The sequence below is a fragment of the Leucopleurus acutus genome, assembly GCF_964270905.1.
Source record: "Leucopleurus acutus genome assembly, chromosome: 10".
NCBI lineage: Eukaryota > Metazoa > Chordata > Mammalia > Artiodactyla > Delphinidae > Leucopleurus > Leucopleurus acutus.
In genome coordinates, this window is record NC_139153.1 from 36,197,607 (window position 1) to 36,220,512 (window position 22,906).

Here is a 22,906-nt window from a genome sequence, read left to right on the forward strand (position 1 = left end):
TAAAATTGGGACAATCCTGTCTAGTCTAATTCTGGGGACCGTGTCCGTGATTTTGTAAGCGAAGGCCAAATGGCAAAAATCTTACTACGGAGGTCAGTGAATAGTTTGTTCCTTTAGACAGATGAGGCCAGGGAAGTGAGTGTTTCTTGGTTGGTGGCCTGGGTGCCTCAGAGAAGGGGCTTTGGCTACTTTAATAGAGCCTCTTAGTATGGTCACAGTATTTAACTCATTTGGAACAGGAAGGCATAGGCACACAAACCACACGTTCTCTCAAACGGGAAAGGCGATGCGGCGCAACCAGGCTGACTCATCCGAACCCGGTCCACTTAAAGGGCCAGATCTTCCCGTGTCCCGCCTCCGCCCTACAAAATCGCCAATCAGCGAACGAGCCGCTCCGTGACGCTATCTTCTTGCGACAAAGCCGGCCGTCTGAGGCGTTTACTGGTGACGGACCGCGGGCGCTGAGGCTATGAGCCCCCGGGAGGTGCTGGGCCAGGCGGCTCGGCTGGCCTCCTCTGGTCTCCTCCTGCAGGTACTCTGCCGGGCCGTTCCCCAGCCGGGACTCACGGGGAGGTGGCCCTGGGGCCCTTGAGAGCCCATCCCGGGGCAGACCCAGCCCTGGCGTGGACCCCGCTACTACTGAGGGCTTCCGCGAGGGGCGGTGGCGGCGGCGGCCGAGAGGGGACACCTGGGCCCGGAGCTGGGAGCCTGCGTCCAGAATCCTGGCTGGGAGACTGCAAACAAACCACTTTCCTTTTGAGCATTATTTATCCCATATGGCAGTAGGGGAAGGTTAGATCAGGTGGCAGGGGTGCCTCTGGTGCTCTAGAATCTCACATATTTTTAAGGCAAGGGTTTATTTTTTCCATGTCCCACTCCTTACCCTCAAACACTTTTTTCAAACTCTGACTCCCACTGAGTTCAGAGAGACAGTATGGCATGGCGAAGAAGAGGGACTTGGGCTCAGACAGGCCTGGACTGGAATCTTGGTTCTACCATGTCCTTGTTGCATGACCCAGGACAAGTGACTTCACCTGCTAAGCCTCAGCTCCTCCTCAGAAAATGGGGGTAATAAGAGTACCTAGCTCATAAGGTTGCTGTGAAGCTAGGTTGGGGTTATTCGGATAATTGCACTTAACAGTAGTATGCTCTGGCTCTTAGTATGCACTCTTCCTAAGGCAGTGTGACCTTGGACAAGTCACTTTCCCTTCTTGGCCCAAATTTTCACGTCAGATATGGTGCATGCCAGTTGATCCAAATGGTATTGTAAAGATTCTTTTAACCCTAGAACCTGGTCATTCTAAGTCATGTGGCTCAGTTTCTCTGTGTCCCGCTCTTGACCCGTTCAACCTTTCCTAACAAAAGTCCTGAATCTACCTTTCCCCTTGTTTTAGAGAGGCAGCATTTCACATAGAGGTTAGGAGAAAGCACCAGGCAGATGAGGGCTCAAGTTTGGGCCTTGCCACTTGCTAGATGCCTGCACTTGGGGAAAATCTCTTGACTTCTACAATCATCAGTTTCCTCATCTTAAATGAGAACAATAATGCAACCTCATAATGTCATTAGGGAGATTAGGTGAAATGCCTAAGTGCCTGGCATAAGTACTTAATAAATGTTAGCTAGTTTTATTATGGTAATATGAATTTTGAAAATGGTCACTGTAGGGGTGAAATGAGCCAATCTATGTAAGGCATGTAGAAGAATTCCTTGCACAAGATATGCACTTAATAAACATTAGCTAGTCATCTAACGCTAAATTAGGTGAACCCTAAGTTACTTAATTGTGTTTTTTTTTCTATTTCACAACATTAATAACTGTTTGAATTCAGTGCTTTAGCCACAGTGTTGATTGTTCAACCTTTGATGATACCTTACTACTGAGATTAGCTTCATTAAAAGAAAACAAGTCATAGCAGAAAACACACTAGACTAGGAGTCGGGTGGCCTTACCCATAAGGTCATGCTGGGTCATTTGCTTGCCATGTGGGCAAATCCCTTTGCTCCGAGTTTACTTGCTTCCCATGCATTCACCAGGTTGCTTTTAGGGGTCAGGTAATTAACAGATGTGAAAGGGCTTTTTTTTTTTTTTTAAACTGTTAAGTCCTTTACAAAGTTAAATGAAGACTGGGTTGCTAATAAGGGCCACTATATGGAGCAAATACTGGGGAGTGTGAGCAACCTCATAGCTTCATTAGCTCAAACCTTTATTCAAACCCATTAGGAGATATGGATATAGCCTAAGACATTAAGTTTCTTAGTGATAACTTTGAAGTTAACATAAATGTGTGCATGTGGGTTTTTTTTTAAATAGCTATAATCTTTAGGTTTCTTGGAGTGTTTTAATTCAGTCTTGTGTGCTTTCTCAAATTACAATGCAGACGCTTGAGGTAGCTTTGCAATTACATTGTGTTCTGAAAGAATTTAAGAGCTTATTCTCCGTAACTCTGAGCCAGCCATAGTGTATTAATGCCTTTCATTTGTATGCATTTTTCAAAAATGCTTTCACTTCCACGATGTTTTTTGATCCTTGTCATCAACTCTCTGTGATAGGTAGCCTCACTTGACAGGGATGAAAACTGAGGCTTACAGAATTTAGAAGATGATGGGTTTAGCTAAATGGTGAGTTGAGACTCTCAGCTGAGTACTTTTTCCGTTAAGAGCTGCATGAATTGGCTTCAGATCTCTAAAATTGAATACAGAATTTGGTGTCTACGTACCCGCATGTTTCTAAGGAGAGGCTACCAAGCTTTCATCAGACTTTGAAAAGATCACCTTTGACTCCATAAAGGTTAACACTGTGATACCTTGGCTTTGGAGACCTTGCTGCTCTGTGACACTTCAGGGACAGTGTTAGACTGCAATCTCCCTTTTTGGTCATACCTTCCCCCGGAGATTTTCAGACCACTGTGGTCCATTGGCATAGTTTGATTGAATTTTCCAGATTGCAACTGTTCACGTGTAACTCTGAGAGTGCTTGACACAGAAGTGATCTGTCATTTGCTCTGGAGTGCCCTTGAGTTACATCTGTGTTGCTGCCAGGATGCAGAGGGGGTGTCACTTAGTGAGGCTTGCACCCCAGCCATCATCCCCATTTGGCAGCCTCATTTAATTGCAACCTGTTTTTCTCTGTCTCATGGGAAGAATTCTTTGTTCAGGTGGTTTTCTTGTTCACAGGCTTGAAAGTCTCAGGATATATCCTTTTCAAAAGGTGATAGCTGGACTCTGTTTTCCTTTCCCCTCTATTTTATAGTATCTTATTGCAGTTGTTTGAAAGGTATTTCAGTTCCTCTCTGGAAAGTGGCAAATATTCAGTAAATAAACATAGCCTTTTCTGTTTTCTAATTGAGAAACCGAAGTTCAAAGAGATTAAATGTAATTGTCGGATCCTTAGATATAACTAGGCAAAGAAGAAGTTAGATTCCGTGATTCCTGGTAAATCTGCTATATTCTGCAGACTCCCACTTGCTAAGTGTGTGCTCTTTCTAAACAGGCTGGAGGGAGGGCCAGTGTGAAGCACTAACTAGAATTCCCTTTCTGCTCCCTAGAATTCCATTTCTGCTTTCTGCCTGACTGAACTTGAAGAAATTCAGTGAATCTGTCAGGGCCTCCCTCTTCTAATCAGTAAATTAGGGAGACTTCCACCTGCCTTCTTGGGCTCTTTGACCATTGCATCAGAGTGCCGAGAGACCCCAAGGAATGAGATTTCAGAAGCAGTTAAAGAGAAACTCTCTGGCGAAGCTGCTGTGTGTCATTACATTAAGAAGAGCAGCCATCTTGTGTTCTTTTCAGCAAAGTAGACCTTCCCAATATAATTTATTCTTATCTATTTTTTTTCTTTTTCTGTAGGTGTTGTTTCGATTGATCACCTTTGTCTTAAATGCATTTATTCTTCGCTTCCTGTCAAAGGAAATCGTTGGCATAGTGAATGTCAGGTAAGAAGGGGTGTACCCTGGCATTGTCCAAAACTCACATCCCTAGTCGGGTTTTCTTCAAATTCTGTACCTGTGTGTCACCCTTGGATTTTAGAAGCATGGACCTTTACCAGAAGCAGAGTGTTTCAGCAGTGGGCTGAAGAGAAGCATTAGGCGATGTTGCTTTTAATGGACCCATGGTGTGTTTTCCATTAGCAGCCTCCAAATACACATTTCTCTGCCCGCTCTTCCGCTGTGCCTTAGAACCCAGGAGAGGAGTGGGAGTAATTCACTGCAAACTCCAACTCAGGTATAATCCTGTGTTCTCGTCCTGCTGACAGCAAAGGAAGCAGGAATTCTGCACATCGTGAGGATGTGCTTTGTAATTGCAGGGCTGGAACAGCCCCTTCCTTCCCTCCTCGGTGAATTTTATAATTGGAAAGTGGCAGTGGGATGAGAGCGGTGTCCTTGTCATTAGTTCCTTGGAAGCTCTTAGAAAGCCAACTTGCTTTGTCTTTTAGATTCTGTTTCTTCTACTCTCCTCCTGTCTGTTTAAGGACACCCACACATATTCTGTCTTCACAAATGACACAAAAGTATATGAAGTGATGTGAGTGCTCAGTATAGCTCAGCTTCCCAGGTGTGTCTTCATGTCCTAGTAAACAAGACATTATGTTCCAGACAGCATTTCACATCTAATATTTACCAAACATACGCTCTTGGCTCTGTTCTCAGAGCTTAGAGAAGGGTCTCAAACTTTGATGGGCAAAGGAATCATCTGGAGAGCTTTGCAATTGGTAGGACTGAGGAGGTGCCCGGGAATCTGCACTTTGACAAGTTTTTCAGGTGATTTTGAAATAGGGACCATACTTTAAGAAATGCTCTTTTTGGAACTTCCCTGCTGGCGCAGTGGTTAAGAATTCGCCTGCCAATACAGGGGACACGGGTTCGATCCCTGGTCTGGGAAGATCCCACGTGCCACGGAGCAACAAAGCCCATGTGGCACAACTACTGAGCCTGCACTCTAGAGCCTGCAAGCCACAAGTACTGAGCCCACATGCCACAACTACTGAAGCCCACCACCCTGGAGCCTGTGCTCCACAGCAAGAGAAGCCCCTGCAATGAGAAGCCCGCGCACCACAACGAAGAGTAGCCCCAGCTGCCGCAATTAGAGAAAGCCTGCACGCAGCAACGGAGACCCAACACAGCCAAAAATAAATAAATAAATAAATTTATTAAAAAAAAAAAAAGAAACATTCTTGTAAAAGCAGGAAGGAAGAGGGCCAAGGCCTCTTAGGTACTCAGACTTTAAAGCAGTTTGGGCCTCTCCCCAATGGCCTCTCCCAGATTTGCAGATCCCTGCATTGACAGCCCTTGTCTGGCCTGTCCACCTGCTTAACATATAGTTCAGTCTCATTGGGACAGAAGCACTGGGTCACAGAATGGTCCCTGGACAACCTCAGGTACCTTAGCCCTGGGCCATCCTCATTCTAGCTTCATCCAATCAACTGCCTGTTGAGGAAGGGGAACTGTAGCTACTCTTTGCTAAGGTGCAGGAGGGTCCACCTAGGTAAGCCCACAAGGAGGAATGTGGGCAAGCCTTGCCCATCTGGGTTGCAGCGGCCCCAGTAGTGGTTGCCAGCCTCATTGCCTGTGTTGAGATTCTCTACTCAATAGAGCCTCAGCTTCTTTCATAGGGGTCATTAGGTCACCAGTCTCAGGGTGGCCAAGAGGCCCTCTTGCTGTGTGTGGTCATATCTTGTCCTTTTTTCCTCCTTATGGTCAGAGCCACACCTCTGTATAGGCACAAAGGCTGCAGTCTTTGGGGGCCTCTGTGGCAGTTTCTGTCCTAGGCATAACTCTTATAGGCACACACGCATATGTCCCTTGTTTGGTTCCTAACTCTCCTATTGTATGGATCAGATTAGCTGGGGAGGGGGCTTCTGTAAGAAACCATTGCCCCCCACCAATCACCACCAGTGATTTATGACCAAGACTTTTCCTCCTCCCGATTGCTAGCAAAATCCCAGAAGTTGTCTCTGTGAAAAAACTAGACATCATGTTGATTGCTGCTTTTCCTTTACAGGCTAACACTGCTTTACTCTACCACTATCTTCCTGGCCAGAGAGGCCTTCCGCAGAGCATGTCTGAGTGGCAGCACCCAGCGGGACTGGAGCCAGACCCTCAACCTCCTGTGGCTAACGTGAGTTGTGCTTTGGCCAGAGACGGTTTCATGGAGGCAAGCGTGATAAGTGTGAGAAATTAAACAGCAACACTTGCCTAAAGCTGAATAGTTTCCAGCTTGGGTTTTGCAGTGGGCTTCTGGGCCCTTGGCGTGGGACAGGAAGGGGAGAACATCTGTGTGAAGTAGCATCCCTGGCTGTTTTCTCTCCGGATGGCCAGGAGCCAGGAGGAAGCTCCGGGTAGGGGTTTCTGTGCCACGTTTCTAACCCCACTCCTACCCTCTTTGGAGGCTGTTTCTGCTATTTTGATTCCCACTGGGCCTGTGCCATCTTTTTTATTCCTAACCTTTTTCCTTAGAGTGTTTTCTGCGCTTTTAACAGCCACTTATTATTTTTTGAAAGCCTTTTAAGGGTTTCTTTGTATCTCTCCTCAATTTTGTTATGTTGATTTCAGTTCTGAGCCTTTTAGAATATTCTTGAGGACCAAGTACATCAGCTAAAAATTGTAATGGCTTTTCTGCAGTTCGATCCCTGCCAGGAGGACTAGTGATTAAAATGCTTTCCCAGTCCTGCCCTTGCATAACTCCTTATTACCTCATGGAGATGACTGTCATAAGGGCCGGTAGGTGTTTATTTTATTAGAGGAATGACTGTTAGCGACCCAGTCATATTGAAGTGCTCTCTGGTCACACCTAAAGGGATACTGTGCACTGGACTACCAGTTATTTGAGGTACAAGGACCAGCTGTATACCATCCTTCAGTTATTCTAGTGCAAACAGCAGGCACTTCTGGGAGTTTTACTTACGAGTCATTATAACACAGTGGATAGGAGTGCAGGCTTTGGAGTTAGATCAGGATTGGGTCCTACTTCTGCCCTGAATAGCTGTCTGTGACCTTGGCCAAATTACCCAATGCTTGTCAGCTTTAGTTTCCTCATCTTTTAAATGGGGGTAATGACAGAGTATCATTGTGAGGAGTCAGTGAGATAAAGGGGGTGAATCATCTGCCTGGCATGTAGTAAGTGCCTGAATAAGTGGTAGCTATTTTTATTATGACTATATTTCTTTTCTGTTCAATGTTACTATTTTAATATATTTTTATTTTTATATTTAGCATATTAAGAGACATTTTTTCCGTTTTCTAGAGTCCCTTTGGGTGTGTTTTGGTCCATGTTCCTGGGGTGGGCCTGGCTACAGTTGCTCACAGTGCCCGATCCTGACGTCATCCCCCACTATGGAACTGGAGTGGTGGTGTTTGGGTTCTCGGCAGTGGTGGAACTTCTGGGAGAGCCCTTCTGGGTCTTGGCACAAGCACATATGTTTGTCAAGCTTAAGGTCAGTGTGCCTTCTGCTGTGAATGAGAAATGAGAAGAATAGGAGAAAGAGTGGTGTTTAAAAAATGCTTTTATAGGAGAGAATGGTCTTTTCAGATTTGCATCTAAAAAAATATTTGGAAAAAGGTAACATGATCAGTTCAGTTCATTCACGTGAGATTTGTCAGATGAGTTTGGTTGAAGTTTACCTCTGCTACACTATTAATGAAGAACAGGTTTTGTTAATAGCGAAGTTATTAGTGTAAATAAGAATTTAAAAGGACGTTTTTCCGATTTTTCTAGTGATTCTATTTAGTTGTATACGGATATTAGCTTTTCATCTTTTAAAATATATTATTTGATACATACAAAAGAATATAGTGTGTAACATATATGTAAATCTTAAAGCATGATAATATACTGAAGGTCCATGAACCTACCACCCAACCTAAGAAGTAGAATATTATTAATACTGTGTCCAACCATATGCCCCACCCCTACCACCAGGGTAACCACTATCCCAGATTTTCTGGGATTCCTTTGCATCTTTAGTTTTTAATAATGTTTGTAAAGTGTACCCTTTACCATGAGTTTGCAGGTGATTGCTGAGAGCCTGTCAGTAATCCTCAAGAGCGTCCTGACAGCTTTTCTCGTGGTGTGTTTGCCTCACTGGGGACTGTATATTTTCTCTTTGGCCCAGGTAAGAGTTATGACTTTTAACTTTTGTATAATCTGTTTCTCCATCTGTTTTTTACTTCTTGTTTCTGTTACTCAGTGATTTACATTTACAGTATTCATGCATGTGGAGAAGGCTGGAAGCTCTAGAAAGGTGGTCTTGGCACTGCTTCTCCTCTGGCTGCCATGTCCATCTTGCTGCATACACTGACACCACTGGTGTTTGTGGGGACCTGGTGAGGGCCACATCCGGCCTTGTTGTCAGACATAAAAACTCCTTTAGACATTCTGTGGGCAAGCCCAGCCCGTATCCAACTGATCTTTGATTGTCTGACAATCCTATGGAGGAGAGAAAAAGCAGTAAGGGGGTGGAGTGGGAATCAAATTACATGTGTGTTATTTTCCCTGGATTTCAATCAACTGTTTTCAGAATAGCAGGAAACTCTGCCAAGCCTGTTTTAAACTTAGATTGAAATCTCTCATAATTCAGAGGGTGTGAATCTAGTCATAGGAGGTACGTTTTCATTTTTAGCAATTTTGGCTTCAATTCCATCTCATTTTCTAGTTCTAGTTCATATTTCTAGTTCTATTAAAAATGTAACTACAGTACTAATGCTAATTTAAAAACTGAAAAAGATCATATAGTTATCAGACCATCTCATAGTACAAACTATTTTGTAATTTTTCTTAATGTATTGGAAGACAAGTTAAAATTCTTAGTAATGATTTATGTGAAAATGTTTGCCATGTCCTAGGCAAAAAGTACAAATATTTCTGCGAAACATAGAAGAGCTAGATTTAAAATTATAGATTAAGAATGAGGGGCTTCCCTGGTGGCGCAGTGGTTGAGAGTCTGCCTGCCAATGCAGGGGACACGGGTTCATGCCCCGGTCTGGGAAAATCCCACATGCCGTGGAGCGGCTGGGCCCGTGAGCCATGGCCGCTGAGCCCGCACGTCCGGAGCCTGTGCTCCGCAACGGGAGAGGCCACAACAGTGAGAGGCCCGCGTACAGCAAAAAAAAAAAAAAAAAAAAAAAAATGAGAATTGCTTCCTAAAAGTAGCTTGCTACAATTGCATATTTTAGAGAAGTTATCTCTGATTATTTTTGCCATGTTTTATTAGATCTAGAACTACAGTTCTCAACATTCATCATTGTTTGTGATGGACTCTCCCTAATAGGATAGGAGGGCAGTAGAGATGCCCAGTTATTGGTTGACTCTTCTTGGGAAAGTTACTTGCATTATGACTTTCTCATTGTCATAGTTCCCACCCAGGATACGTCATAGATACGTCATAGGTCAGCTAGGCCAATTCTGAGTTTATTGACATCCTTATTATAAGATTTCTGAGAGCACTTCTCTGGTATATTCTCTGTCAGTCTCTGTGGGAGAGGTCTAAGAGCCAACAGCACCTCATATCAGCAGGTGAGCCCCACCTATGGTGCTGGGATTCCCCTTTCTCCAACCTGCCTCCAGGTTCCTCCTTGAACTGGCCCCTCTCCCCATGGCATCATAGCTCAAATAAAAGAGTCACTGTAGAATATATAAAGAAATCCTACAACTCAACAACAAAAAGACAAACCATCCCAAAAGTGGGTCAAGGACTTGAATAGACATTTTTCCAAAGAAGATACACAAATAAATAGCCAATAAGCACATGAAAAGATGCTCAACATCATTAGTCATTAGGCAAATGTAAATCAAAACCGCAATGAGATACCACTTTACAGCAGTTAGGATGGCAAGTATCAAAAAGATAGAAAATAACAAACACTGGTGAAGATATGGAGAAATTGGAACACTCATACCTTGCTGGTGGGAATGTAATATGGTGTAGCTGCTGTGGAAAACAATTTGGCAGTTCCTCAAAAAGTTAAATGTAGAAGTGCCATATGATCCAGCAATTCCACTCCTAGGTATATACCCAAAAGAACTGAAGATGGGTGTTCAAACAAAATTTTGTACATGGATGTTCATAGTAATACTATTCACAATAGCCAAAAGGTGGAAACAACCCAAATGTTCATCAGTTGATGAATGGATAAACACAATGTGGTATATCTATACAATAGAATATTATTCAGCATAAAAATGAAATACTGATACGTGCTACAACATGGATGTACCTTGAAAACATGATACTAAGTGAAAGAAGCCAGACACAAAAGGCCGCCTATTATATGTTTCCATTAATATGTAATGTCCAGAATAGGTGAGTCTGTAGAGACAGAAAGCAGATTAGTGGTTGCCAGGGGCTGGGGGAATGGAGAGGGACTGCTTAATGGGTCCAGAATTGCCTTTTGGAGTAATGAAAAATGTTCTGTAATTAGATAATGGTGGTTATTGTACAACATTGTGAATGTAGTAAAAGCCACTGCCATTATATGCTTTAAAATGGTTAAAATGGTCAATTTATGTGAATATTTCCTCAATTAGAAAAAGGGGAAGGGATCATGTAGTTAGGATACTCTATAAAGAGGTTGTTGCTCTTCCCCAGGCTCTGGTCAGCAGGAAGATGGAGAGAGGCAGGGAAGGGGGCTAGAAAAGGGTGCTTGTTACAGAGGATGTTGGCATCAGGTGGTGTGGCTCCCCACAGCGCTGCTTGTATCTTAAAGGGTTTGAGGCGTGAAAGAAGGAGAGTAGATGGCGAGTCTGTCCTCAGGCATGGATGGGCGTGGAGAGCAGAGGAGCCTACACCTGCTAAACCCAGACTCCTCTTAGTGCGTTTACTAAAGGAGCAGCCTTGGTGTTTCCAGATTGAAAGTGGGGCCTGGAGGTCCCAGTACTTCTTAAGCTAGTGTGCACTGTTCTCAGGGGCAGAGGGGATAAGGGAGCTTACGAAAAGGGGCTCTTTTCGTTTTTTTTTTTTTCCCTGCGATGCCATGCAGCTTGTGGCATCTTATTGTAGTTCCCTGACCAGGGGTCGAACCTGGGTGCCCGGCATTGGAAGTGCAGAGTCCTGACCACTGGACTGCTAGGGAATTCCTGAAAAGGGTCTCTTTGGATACTCCTCCCCAACCTGCAGACAAAACCCCAGGCTGCTGCTCATGGCCAGAAGACATCTTTTTGTCCTAGATGGGAAGAGGAAGGGGTGGAGCCTCTTAGCACCCTGTCCCTCCCCATCCTGTAGTAGCTCTTGCCCTACCCATGCACTAGGCAGAAAGGAGAGCCAGCAGCTCAATTCTGCTTTTTAATCATAGTGTCACAGGTTTCTGGGGTTCATGGAAAACCCCCAGCCCTAGATGATGGACAAGTCCCTGGATACTAGCACAGCTGGAACACATGGATTCTCAAGGTGTACTGTCTAGTTGGGAGAGCCATCCCTTTGTCCAAATATGAATCTTCGGAGAACGTATCTGACATTGCTGTGGTGGTTGTCCTAGTGGATGTCTGTCACGGAACTTATGTTCTGCCTTCCTGGAAGAACTTCTGTTCTCCTAGTCAGGTGAAGTGTGACACTTTCCCTAGAGATGCTGCAGTGGAGCTGGGTCATACTCAGTAGTGCTGTTTTCCAGAGGGTGAGACATTGCTCCATAGAAAGTACAGTTAATTAAGACAGTTCTATTTCTTGACTGGCCTTTGAGGTCAGATCTATAGTTGTATCTTAATTATGCTTACATTAAAACAGTGTAATTTAAACCCATTATTTTCTTTTTTCAGCTTTTCTATACTGCAGTTCTGGTGCTCTGCTATGTTATTTATTTCACAAAGTTACTGGGCTCCCCAGAATCAGCCAAGCAACAAGTTCTTCCTGTCTCCAGAATGACAGATCTGTTACCCACTATTACGAGAAGTAGAGTAAGTAATGTATTTTGTCTGTTATCATTTTAATCACAGATGCTAGTTATCCTTGAGGGAAAGAAATGACAACTTTATTGCTTATTGTTAAAATAATAAAGATAATTTGATAACTCATGTCTATGGAGTGCTTGTTATGTGCTCAGCCAGGGTTTCTAAATCTTGTCACTATTGACAGTTTGGGCCAGATAATTTTTGTTGTGGGAGCTGTCCTTTGCATTGTAGGATGTTTAGCAGCGTTCTTGATCTTTACCCACTAGATACCAGGAGGTACCACCCCCAAGTTGTAACAACCAAAAATATCTCCAGACACTGTGGAGTGTCCCCTGGGGGACAGAATTGCCCCCAGTTGAAAATCACTCTGCCAGCCCCTGTGCTGGATGATTTACATACCTTATTTAATGCTTATAACAACTCTTTGGGGATGACATTATTACTTCTATTTTAGCATTGAGGAACTGAGGCTTAGCAACTAAATTACCTGCCCAAGGTGAGGGTCAGAGTGAGGACAGGAGCTGGAGTGGCGTGAATCCCAGCAGAGCACAGGGCTCTCAGCACTGTGCTCACTCTCTCTGTTCTGCTGCGTCTCTTGGTTTTTCCCGGGACTGACCTTCAGCACAGATAGTCTGGAGGGTGCTGACAAAGCAAGGAGGGGCCCTGCAGAGTTCCTTCGCCTAGTGTCAGGCTGCTCTCTCAGGTGATCCGCTTCCCCACGTAGACCACTGAGGATTCCAGAGGCTGATGTGTGAGAGCAACTTTCAGTCCATTTGACTTTTATCTCCTGCCTCTGGTGGGGTCAGTGCTAGTGTCTCTAGCCCAGGAGCCGTGCATGTGATGTCTTACCACGTCGCCTCTGCACAGATGCTCTGTGACCTGCTCCATCTGGGCTGATGCACTTTCCCTTTTTCTCGTACTTATTTGCTTGCTGGATGTGGTGCACTTAGTTGAGGGAAGGCTTCAGCTGGACTTCTCCTTATAGCTCTTTTGTGATGACTTGAAAATGTAATAAAGTATTTGGGACTTAAGTCTCAGAACTTAAGGAATCTTGTTATGCAGCTTTTCAAGAAAAACGAGAAATTATGTAGCAAAGCCAGATATGTTCTTATTTGTTATATGAGAGTTCTCCATTCTGATCAACTAGATCTTACCTTTAACCTAAATCAACATGACAATTTTTGGATACCATGGTGCCTTATCTGCAGGCTTAACAGATCAGGACTCCAGATCACTTCTCTTGCCTGGAGCTTCTGCTCCCTGCCCACAGAGCGGGTCTGAGAGTGCAGAAAAGTCCCCCTCCCTGAGCGCTCCCCAGGGCCCACCTGTACCAAGCCTGGCCAGCTTTTCATACTGGACCAGCGCCTGCACCCAGCAGTATTTTGGAAAGGAGCGTTTTTACTGTTAATACAGGCAAAAATAGAGAGGGTAAGGAAAAGAGTCTGACAAGTGTGTACTTAACCCTGGGACGGGCTCAGAACTCCAACCTTCAGTTTCCTTATCTGTCAAATGGGCATAATAAGAATACCTCCCTCCTAAGGTGGTTGTGAGAGCCAGATGAGATGGGGCATATAAGGTGCTTAACACTGTGGCCTGGCATGAGTGCACATCCATAAGTGACAGCCCATACCATCATCAGCATCCCACTGCTGCTCTGAGAGCAGGAGTAGCTCCACTCGAGCATCCTAGCCAGGCAGACGCTGATGACATTGCTGAGAGCTCAGCGGTTTCATCTGGCAATCTGTCCCGAAAGTACCCATGCTCATGTTGTCAGGACAGAAGTCTTGACCTTAAGAAGGTTGGGTGTACCTGTCACACATGATGGTGGCAGCGTTCCTGCTGACAGAACACAGCCCCTGCTGGGTGTTCTCTGGGATACAGACACGTAGGAAGGTGACTGCTTAGCCTCAGGGAGCTTCCTGTGCATTTGGGAGGCAGTAGATACAGATCTGAAGCCTGCAGGACTCTCTCCAGACCTCAGGGTCCTCACTTTTAAGGTGAGATTGTTGGTCTACACAACCTCTGAGGCCCCTCTTAAAGACTTACAGAATTCTGTGAAAGTATTTGAACTTTGACAAAGAGCCGTTATAACTGCCATTGACTGCACACTTACTCTGTGCCCGGCCTCAGGCTAAGTACTGTACTTGGACTTCTGTCCTTAATCCTCTTAGTAATCCTATGAGGTAAATACTATTGTCTCCCATTTTACAGGTGAGAAAACTGAGGTTCAGAGACATTAGGTGATGAACCCCAAATCACACAGCTGGCTTTGGACCCACTTCTCTCTAACTTCTGTCTATGGAAAAACTTTAGTCTGTGTGTTTAAATCTCTATGCTATGAAGTCTTCCAAAAGAAATTGGCTTATTGCCCAAAGTAATTATTTATTTACTTAAAGATTGGGAGATTCCAGGTAGAACAATTCATTATTCAAGTTTCTTTTTTAAAGAGAAAAGAAACGAGACAAATCTGAATGCAGTGGATGACTACACCAGCAACATGCCTAACTCGACTCTCCAGAGCAGCTTTCTGCCCTGGGGGCTCCCTTCTACGAAACTGGTCAAAAAATTGCATTCACAATCAACTTGACCAAATTGGGAGATTTATTGCCCCCTTTTATAGAATTCCGTCTTCTTTTTTTTTTAATTAATTAATTTTAGGCTGCATTGGGTCTTTGTTGTTGTGTGTGGGCTTTCTCTAGTTGCGGTGAGCGGGGGCTACTCTTCGTTGTGGTGCGTGGGCTTCTCATTGCGGTGGCTTCTCTTGTTGCAGAGCAGGGCTCTAGGCGCGCTTGCTTCAGTAGTTGTGGCTCACAGGCTCTAGAGCACAGGCTCAGTAGTTGTGGCACATGGGCTTAGTTAATCTGCGACATGTGGGATCTTCCCGGACAAGGGCTCAAAACCACGTCCCCTGCATTGGCAGGTGGATTCTTAACCACTGCGCTACCAGGGAAGTCCAGAATTCTATCTTCTTTAATGTTACTTATTTAGCCTTAAAATAATGACATCTCAAATAACGGCTGCCTTTTACATCTTTTCTATTCTTTGACACTTCTGAGGGATTTAATATGAGAAATCAGCTAGCATGCAAGTAAAGCTGAGGAATTTAACATAGCAAGCATGTACTAAGCAGTATCCTGTCTTAAGCACTGTACCAGGTGCCCTGAGTGAGGTCCCTGTGCTCATAACTTGCACTGTGGTGGGGAGATAACATGTGTACTCTGCTAACTACACTGTGTGTCTAGTGTTAACAAGATAGAAGCACAGAGAAAGAACTGATGAATTCCATCTGCAAGCGTCAAGGAAGGCTTCATGGAGGAAGCTGCTTTTGAGCCAGGCCTTGACGCCTGAGCGGGCAGAGGTGAATGTGCACCTGTGGTAGAAATGAGCATTCGTGGCTGTAGGAAGGAAGAACATTTGCTCAGGGCCTGTTATGTGCCCATCACCATGTTGGAATTGGGATTGCAGAGATGACTGGGTCCTTAGGTTGGTTGGACAGCTGGGGAGGGGAGAGGTGAGGAAGCAAAAGGGGGAAGGAGGTGACGGCGTGCTGGTCTAGAGCCGGGTAGTAATGGCCTCAGTGCTGCCAAGTGCAATTCAAGGGCAGTGGAGCCTAATGAAAGGTTTTTGAACAGTACCATGGTCTAATTGCTTGTGTTGAGAAACTTACCATCTGTTACAAATTTATCATGTCTAGTTTTCTCTCATTCAATGCTCATACCAGCTCCAGGAGATAGGACTTCTTATCCCACTTTGTAGGTGAGAAAACTGAGGCTTAGCAAAGTTAAGTATTTTGCCCATGGCCTTCGTAGTCCGTAAGTCAGGAGCTGTAGGGAATTCCCTGGAGGTCCAGTGGTTAGGACTCTGTGCTTCCACTGCAGGGGGCACGGGTTTGATCCCTGGTTGGGGAACTAAGATCCCACATGCTGCCGTGGCCCAGCCAAAAAGAAAAAAGAAAAAAAAGGGTAAGGGATGGGACTTCCCCAGTCTCACCCCTGGGTCCAGTGGGTGAGACTCCATGCTCCCAATGCAGGGGACCTGGGTTCAATCCCTGGTTGGGGAACTAGATCTCGCATGCATGCCGCAACTCAGAAGAAGCCCTCATGCCACAACGAAGATCCCTTGTGCTGCAGCTAAGACCCAGCGCAGCCAAAATAAACAACAACAACAAAAAGTCAGGAGCTGTAGTTTGAGCCCCAGTCTCTGAGCTTGAATCCAAAACCTGAACCCTACCATGAGGAGAGAAAAGGTTGGAAGAGGCAGTGGCAATCATCTATCACTTTTCAAGTGATGAGGACAGTGGAGGGTGGGTGGAAGTGGGAGCATGGACGAAACCAGGGCAGTCGATAGCCCTGGAGCGAGAGGGAGAGGAAAGAGTGCTGTGTGGGGTGTGGAGGTGATGGAGGGCAGGGGACAGGACCGTGGCCCTGGTGACTCTTGTCAGTGTGGTAAAGATGCAGCTGGTTGGACCATTCTGAGTCAGAAGAGTTTGGGAAGTGGAAGAATGACTCAGGTTAAAGCACAATGAGCCCCTGAATTCTGATTCCAGACCTTCTCCAGAGGTACTGCACATCACCTTTCCCCACCTGTACCTCAGTTTCTCCATCAGTACAGGGAGGCAGTGGAATGGCTTGTTGGTCACGGGATTCTGGAGAAATTCACAGCCTGTAGACCAGCTCAGCAATACCAACCTAGCTCTTGGGGAAGAGGCCTCTTTTGACCTTCCGAAGTGGCAAATCCATTCAGAACAGAATGGTAAAAGCCCGAAGAGTGCTTCTTTTTTCCACCACTTAGCAGGTGCCTCTGAGAAGAAACCCAATCTCTGATCAGACTTCCTGCCTCTGTGTCCTTAATGAGCATTTTGGAGTTAGTAAGCAGTGTGGCCGTTCCTTCCAAACCATGGGTCCATTTAAATTGAAGGCATTAGGAGAAAGGAATGCTCAAGTATAAGCTTGAAGATCAGATGCACTGTCATGATTTCACTCTCCTAAAGAACTTTTTATTTTTATTTTTTAAAGAGCTCAGCCACCTTTCCAAATCAATTCACAGCCTAACAGCAAGTAGGCTTCACAAAAGCCTCGTGGGCCCACTGTAACTGTTCATTTCCTTTGAAAAGAGCACAGTTACTGCTTTGCAGATCACACCCCTCGCCCCCTCCAGAGGACCACCTGGCATGGAGGGGGCAGAGTGTGAGAGAGAGAAGGTGCTGTACCCAGGCTCCCCTGAAGCCAACTAGGGGCGGGATCAGTGTACGAGGATGACATGGTCCACAGTGTCCCCTAGTGGTGTAGGGAGGTCTGGCGCTCTTTGTTCTGGGGAAAGGAAATGCCTAGTTTCTTTCTCACTGAGGAAAATTTCCTCCTGGACTAGAGCTACCCCTGGCATTTGGCTCCAGGTTCAATGATGCACTGAAGTCAGTGTGGTTTGGCAGGATTCAGAACTGTCCTCCAAATATGGAAGAAAGGTTCTGAAACCAAACGGTGAGGAGATTTGAGGACTGGAAATGACTCTTGCTTTCAAAGGGTACTCTAGACTTGCCCTGTCCTAAATGGTAATGTGGACAGGGCAGTGTGGCTACAGAGCATTTGGAATTGAGATGAGCTGTAAGTGCACTCAATCAATACACACTGGATTTCAAAGAATTAATATAAAAAATATGAAATGCTTCTAGTATTTTCATGTTGCAATGATAATATTTGGGGTCAAATCAAATATATTAAAATGAATTTTACCTGTTTCTTTTTACTATTCACTGTAGGCTGCTAGAAAATTAAAAATCATATATATGGCATGCATTATATTTCTACACAGATGGGCTTTGTGCCAAGAGCAGGGGCCCATGTGACTGGGACAGGTTCTACACCTGCCTTTGGGCCAGCTTCCATAGCTAAACTCGACCTTTTAGAGAGGTGGGGTGGGCTTGGCCTTGAGATTCACCCCTTTCCTCCTAAATAGCCCCCTGAAATCCCACCTTTCAAAAGTCATCAACTGAGTTAATAAGAACTTTCCAAAATGCAGGTACCCTGAGAATAAGGACCTAACACCTAAACTGAATATTCTGGAGTCCCAGGATGCCTTCATGTTTGAGGAGAGGCCCCTAGAAGGAACTGGGAGGAAGTAGAAAAAAAGAAGTCATGTCCAGCTAGCTTGCCCCTCTCCTGCATTTTGTGGTCAGCTGTCTGGATTTGAGGCTACCTGTCTCTTACAGGTTGACCTCTGCCCTTCCTAAGCATTTGCTTCCTTCTTACCCTCCTTGTCCCTAGGAAATGGGCAGTTTGTTGCTCCCCCTGAGAGTTTGAGAAGAGCCATATCAGAAGTTTGGTTTTTGTTTTTGTTTTCCTTTTCTCTGTCGTTCCAATTCTATGTGGTTTAACTGACCTGGAAGGCCTTACTTTCTTTTGAAATATACAAGCCAAGCTCATATGCTTTCTGTAAAGGGACCCTGGCTGGCTAAATAAAGCACTAAGACGTACATTGAGCAGAACTTGTCCTGCAGCTTGGCATGCTTCAGACGTCTTTTAAGGGAAGAACTGACTGTGAGCTGTGTGTGTTCCATGTGGTCCGCTTACTCTCTGGGCAGCAGCAAGGGGACAGCACATTTCTTTAGGGGTCTCAGTGAATGAATCTTGGGCAGGGCCCACAGGGAGGCTCTTCCACCCAGAGACTTTGTCTTCACATTTAGGAATGTAAGTTCTTTCCCAGGATTCGTTGGATGTTTTCTGTGTGCTTAGCAGTAAATGAAAAATTAGTGGGGACTATCCAAATTGGGATTTAGAGACCAAACTGAGTTTCAGTAGTATTACTGTATTCTTAGACTTGGAATACCTGGAGTTTTTGTTTTATTTTGTTTTTTCTTCTAGGCTTTTGTAAATTGGGAAGAGGCTAAATTGACTTGGAGTTTCTTCAAACAGTCTTTCTTGAAACAGATTTTGACAGAAGGTAAGTAAAAGGTCTCTCTGAGCAGTCAGGAAACCGAAGTATCAGCCAGGGGATTCCATAGAACTGATGATTGCCTAGATGCAGACCACCTGCTGCCTAGAGCCCCCAGGGCAGAGGACCCTCAGAAATGGGAGTTTTTTAAACAAGGAGAGGGAAACTAACATTTATTTAATTTGATACTTCAGTTGTCTAATTTAAATCTCCCCACAGCCTTGTAAGAAAGATATTGGCCCCATTTATTATGGATGAGGAAACTGAGGGTCAGTGAGGTTACATAACTTCTGCAAGAATGAGGAGCAATTTAATTTGAATCCAAGTCTAACTCCAGAACCCATGTTAACAGCGTTTAAACAAATATATTATAAAAATATTATATCAATTACAGAAAGTTTGGAAAATACAGAAAACTATCTGTAATCTCATTTTCCTAACTTTTTATACACTTCTTTTTCTGCACTTTTTAAGACCATGTTTTTCTCATTTTATTTTCTTATTTCTTATTTTCTTATTTCTATTTATAGCCAGCTTTAGTTCAAAGAATGAGATTGGAGGCGGCTATAAGCTGCTGAAAGTAGTAGTTTCTCTCTATAAATTTCGTGTGTCTGTACATCTATATATCTATTACTGAACGTGTTTCTAAATATTTTCAAAAATTATCTTTTAATTATGAAAATAATATAACCCCAATACAAGAATTTTGGAAAATAGAAAAGTTTCCTATAATTCTAGCATTCTAATACAAACATCATTATTATTATCTTGTTGTTTTTCCTTTTCCACCTTCTTTATTTTATTCATTATGCTTCCAAAGGGAAGTAACCCCCCTAAGCCTCACTTTCCACATCTGTGAGTTAAAGGATAGGACCAGGAGGTGCCTGAGGGCTCCCTGAACTTTGCGAATGGATGTTTCTAGCCTGAGCCCATAATGCTGCCATTACAGAAGTGAAACTGTTCATAGGGCTTCTGGAGGAAGTAAAGGTCAGAAGCCTTCGGAAAGCTGAGTGAAGGTGCCTTAACGCTAAGTTTCTTGAGAGCAGGGAGTGTGCTGTTCACCACTGTCTCCGTGGCACCCTGCCGGGCCTGAAACATAATAGGTATTCAGCAAGTATTTTTTGATAAAGAAAGGTACTGTAGTGAAACTGTATATTGTGATAGTTCCCATTATTGTTAGAACAGGCAAAACAATGGAGGGAGTTTTGGGAAGGGGTGTTGCTTAAATGCACTTTTTTTTCCTCCTGAAGTTTAAAGGACAGTTTGAATGAGTTGAGGAATGGTCCTGAGTTGGTTGCAAGCAGTGGCCCTAAGTTGGTTGTGTGGACTGCAGTGGCTAGATGTGTTTGCAGTGGCAGGTGTCAGCTACACACTCAAGCCTCCCAAGCTGGGCCTGTTCCATGGTTGGGCCGTCCTGACCTGGCTGGCAGAGGGCCCTTAGGGACTTTCCAGGGCCTCCATCTCTGTGGCTGTGAAGTAAGGAAGGGACTTAACAAGGACACCTAGATTCTTCTTCTCTGAAAATTACAGCTCTAAAAAATTTGAAATCATTTATTGTTATAGCAAAAATGTGTGTGTGTATGTATGAGTATATATAGTATATGTGTATGTGTGTGTGTGTATGTGTATAGTATATGTGTATGTGTGTGTGTGTATACAGTATATGTATGTGTGAGTATATTTGTATGTGTGTGTGTATGTGTGAGTGTATATAGTATATGTGTATGTGTGTGTGTGTGAGTGTGTGTATGTGTGAGTGTATATAGTATACGTGTATGTGTGTATGTGTGAGTGTATATAGTATATGTGTGTGTGTGTGAGTGTATATAGTATATGTGTATGTGTGTATGTGAGTGTATATAGTATATGTGTATGTGTATGTGTGAGTGTATATAGTATATGTGTGTGTGTGTATGTATGTGTGAGTGTATATAGTATATGTGTATGTGAGTGTATATAGTATATATGTGTGTGTGTATGTGTGTGTATATAGTATATGTGTGTGTATAGTATATGTGTATGTGTGTGTATATAAATGCTGTTACTTTCTGCCCCCACATTTCCTAAACACTGTGTGTCAGGTGCTGAGAATACACAGATGAATGAGGAACAGGCCGTGGCCTCAAGGAGCTCATTCTCTCCCCAGAGACTCTCCCCAGGCATTTGTGTCGTTAACTCTGATACAGGGCTGTGAGGGGCTGTATTTGGAAATGCCAGCTCATTCGCCAGACATCTCTTGAGTGCTGTTTCATTTCCTGGAGCTCTGCTAGGCAGCCAGGCACACGGAGATGACTGAGACATGGTTCATGCCCTCAGGGAGCTCACAGAACGTGGGAGGGAGAGGCCTTTTGTGCCAGAACCCAGGGAAGCCCCTGAAGAAAAGCCATTGCAGGTGGTGAGAATACTAACAGCTGAGGCTGGGAACACCAGCCCAGCCTGACTCAGGGCAGCTGGAGGGGCTAAATCCTCCGTGTAGGGTGTAGCAGAGGATGATGGTGTGATGGTGGGAGGTGGGGGTGAGGTTGGTGAAGGGAGGCCAAAAAGATAGCTCGGGGTAAGTTTATAAAAGGCCTCAGGGGCTTCCCTGGTGGCGCAGTGGTTAAGAATCCACCTGCTAATGCAGGGGACACAGATTCAAGCCCTGGTCCGGGAAGATCCCACATACCACGGAGCAACTAAGCCCGTGCACCACAACTACTGAGCCTGCGCTCTAGAACCCACGAGCCACAACTGCTGAGCCTGTGAGCCACAACTACTGAAGCCCGTGCGCCTAGAGCCCATGCTCCGCAATAAGAGAAGCCATTGCAATGAGAAGCCCGTGCACTGCAACAGAGTAGCCCCTGCTCGCCGCAACTAGGGAAAGCCCACGCGCAGAAACGAAGACTGAACGCAGCCAAAAATAAATAAATTTCTAAAAAATAATAATAATTAAATAATAAAAGACCTCAAATGCAGAATCAAGGCGCTTGGACTTTTTGCAAACACTACAGAGCCATTTAAAATTGTGAAGACAGGGATTGACTTAAGATCTGTATTTGCAAAAGCTGGAACTGTTCGTGGTGAGGATGGATCAGAACAGAGCAGAGATACAGATGGGAACTAGTGCAGTGCCTGAGGACCCGTGCCTGGGAAGACTTGCAGAGGTCCCTGCCACAAATGCAGTGGCTGGGAGATTGTAGGCAGGGAAGGGCTGAAGAGAGACCTGAGATCACATTGCTTCTCATCTCTTAATATTGCTTTCCTCTTTGAGCAAGTTGCTAGGAGGTGAGAGTTGGCCCTTCAGAGCTATGGACACTCTTCAGTGCTCCACCTCCATAGTGGTCAGTGCTTTCCACTCACAGATAATAAGAACATTCATGGAAGTTGAGGGTGGGGAATAGGGCTCTGGGCTGGTGTCTTCACCTTGAAAGCATTAGACTGTCTTGAATTGTGAACTTGGGCTCCAGGGAACTGCCAGCCTCCACGGAGCTTTATCCACCCAAAGAGGAAACTTTTGATGAGTCTGTGCACTTAATCATGGACCTTTCATTTCACAGAATTTACACTCAGATTATCTGACCTCCCTGAAAACTTGAGATAATCATTTTCATCATTAACATTTTAGTAACTCCTCATACTTTCTGAAAAACTTATCAGACTGGTTTTATTGATTTTTGTTTTGTTTTTAATTTAACTGGTTTGGGAATTTGTTGTCAGTAAAGCCCCCTGCACTTTCCAAATTGTTATTATTTTGAGATTATTTGAAATCAACATTAGGACAAGGAACATGTCTTTAACTGATTACTTAATTTTTCTCCTTTGAGAGTATTTACCAACTGGAAGAGATGATAGACGATAAAAGAAAAGGAAAGAAGAAAATACTGTACATTTGAAATGCTAATTATTTTGCTTTTCCATTTACAGGCGAGCGATATGTGATGACATTTTTGAACGTGTTAAATTTTGGGGATCAGGGTAAGATGAAATTCTGTATTGTTTTAATTAAAGATGAACTATTAGTAGATACTTTCTCATATTTTTCTCTGCAGTTTGATACATTTAATGAAAAAATGAACCTGCAGACTATTTTTTACAAAAAGATTATAAGAAATGAATCCTGAAGATT

At 44.3% G+C, this 22,906-nt stretch overlaps 1 protein-coding gene across 2 annotated transcripts in view; it reads left to right on the top strand.

Moving 5' to 3' along the window:
- Positions 1-418: 418 nt before the first annotated feature.
- The window catches only part of RFT1 (RFT1 glycolipid translocator homolog), a 44,869-nt gene continuing 22,381 nt past the window's right edge, over positions 419-22,906 (top strand). For both annotated transcript variants that reach the window (XR_014326557.1, XM_082849131.1), the window contains exons 1-8: positions 419-532; positions 3,847-3,932; positions 5,998-6,114; positions 7,240-7,429; positions 8,006-8,107; positions 11,743-11,880; positions 18,732-18,810; positions 22,705-22,755. Coding sequence is in view for 1 of the 2 variants with exons in the window: in XM_082849131.1 (XP_082705257.1) it covers positions 470-532; positions 3,847-3,932; positions 5,998-6,114; positions 7,240-7,429; positions 8,006-8,107; positions 11,743-11,880; positions 18,732-18,810; positions 22,705-22,755 (826 nt within the window). In the remaining variant the exon portion in view is untranslated. The remainder of the gene's footprint in view (positions 533-3,846; positions 3,933-5,997; positions 6,115-7,239; positions 7,430-8,005; positions 8,108-11,742; positions 11,881-18,731; positions 18,811-22,704; positions 22,756-22,906) is intronic.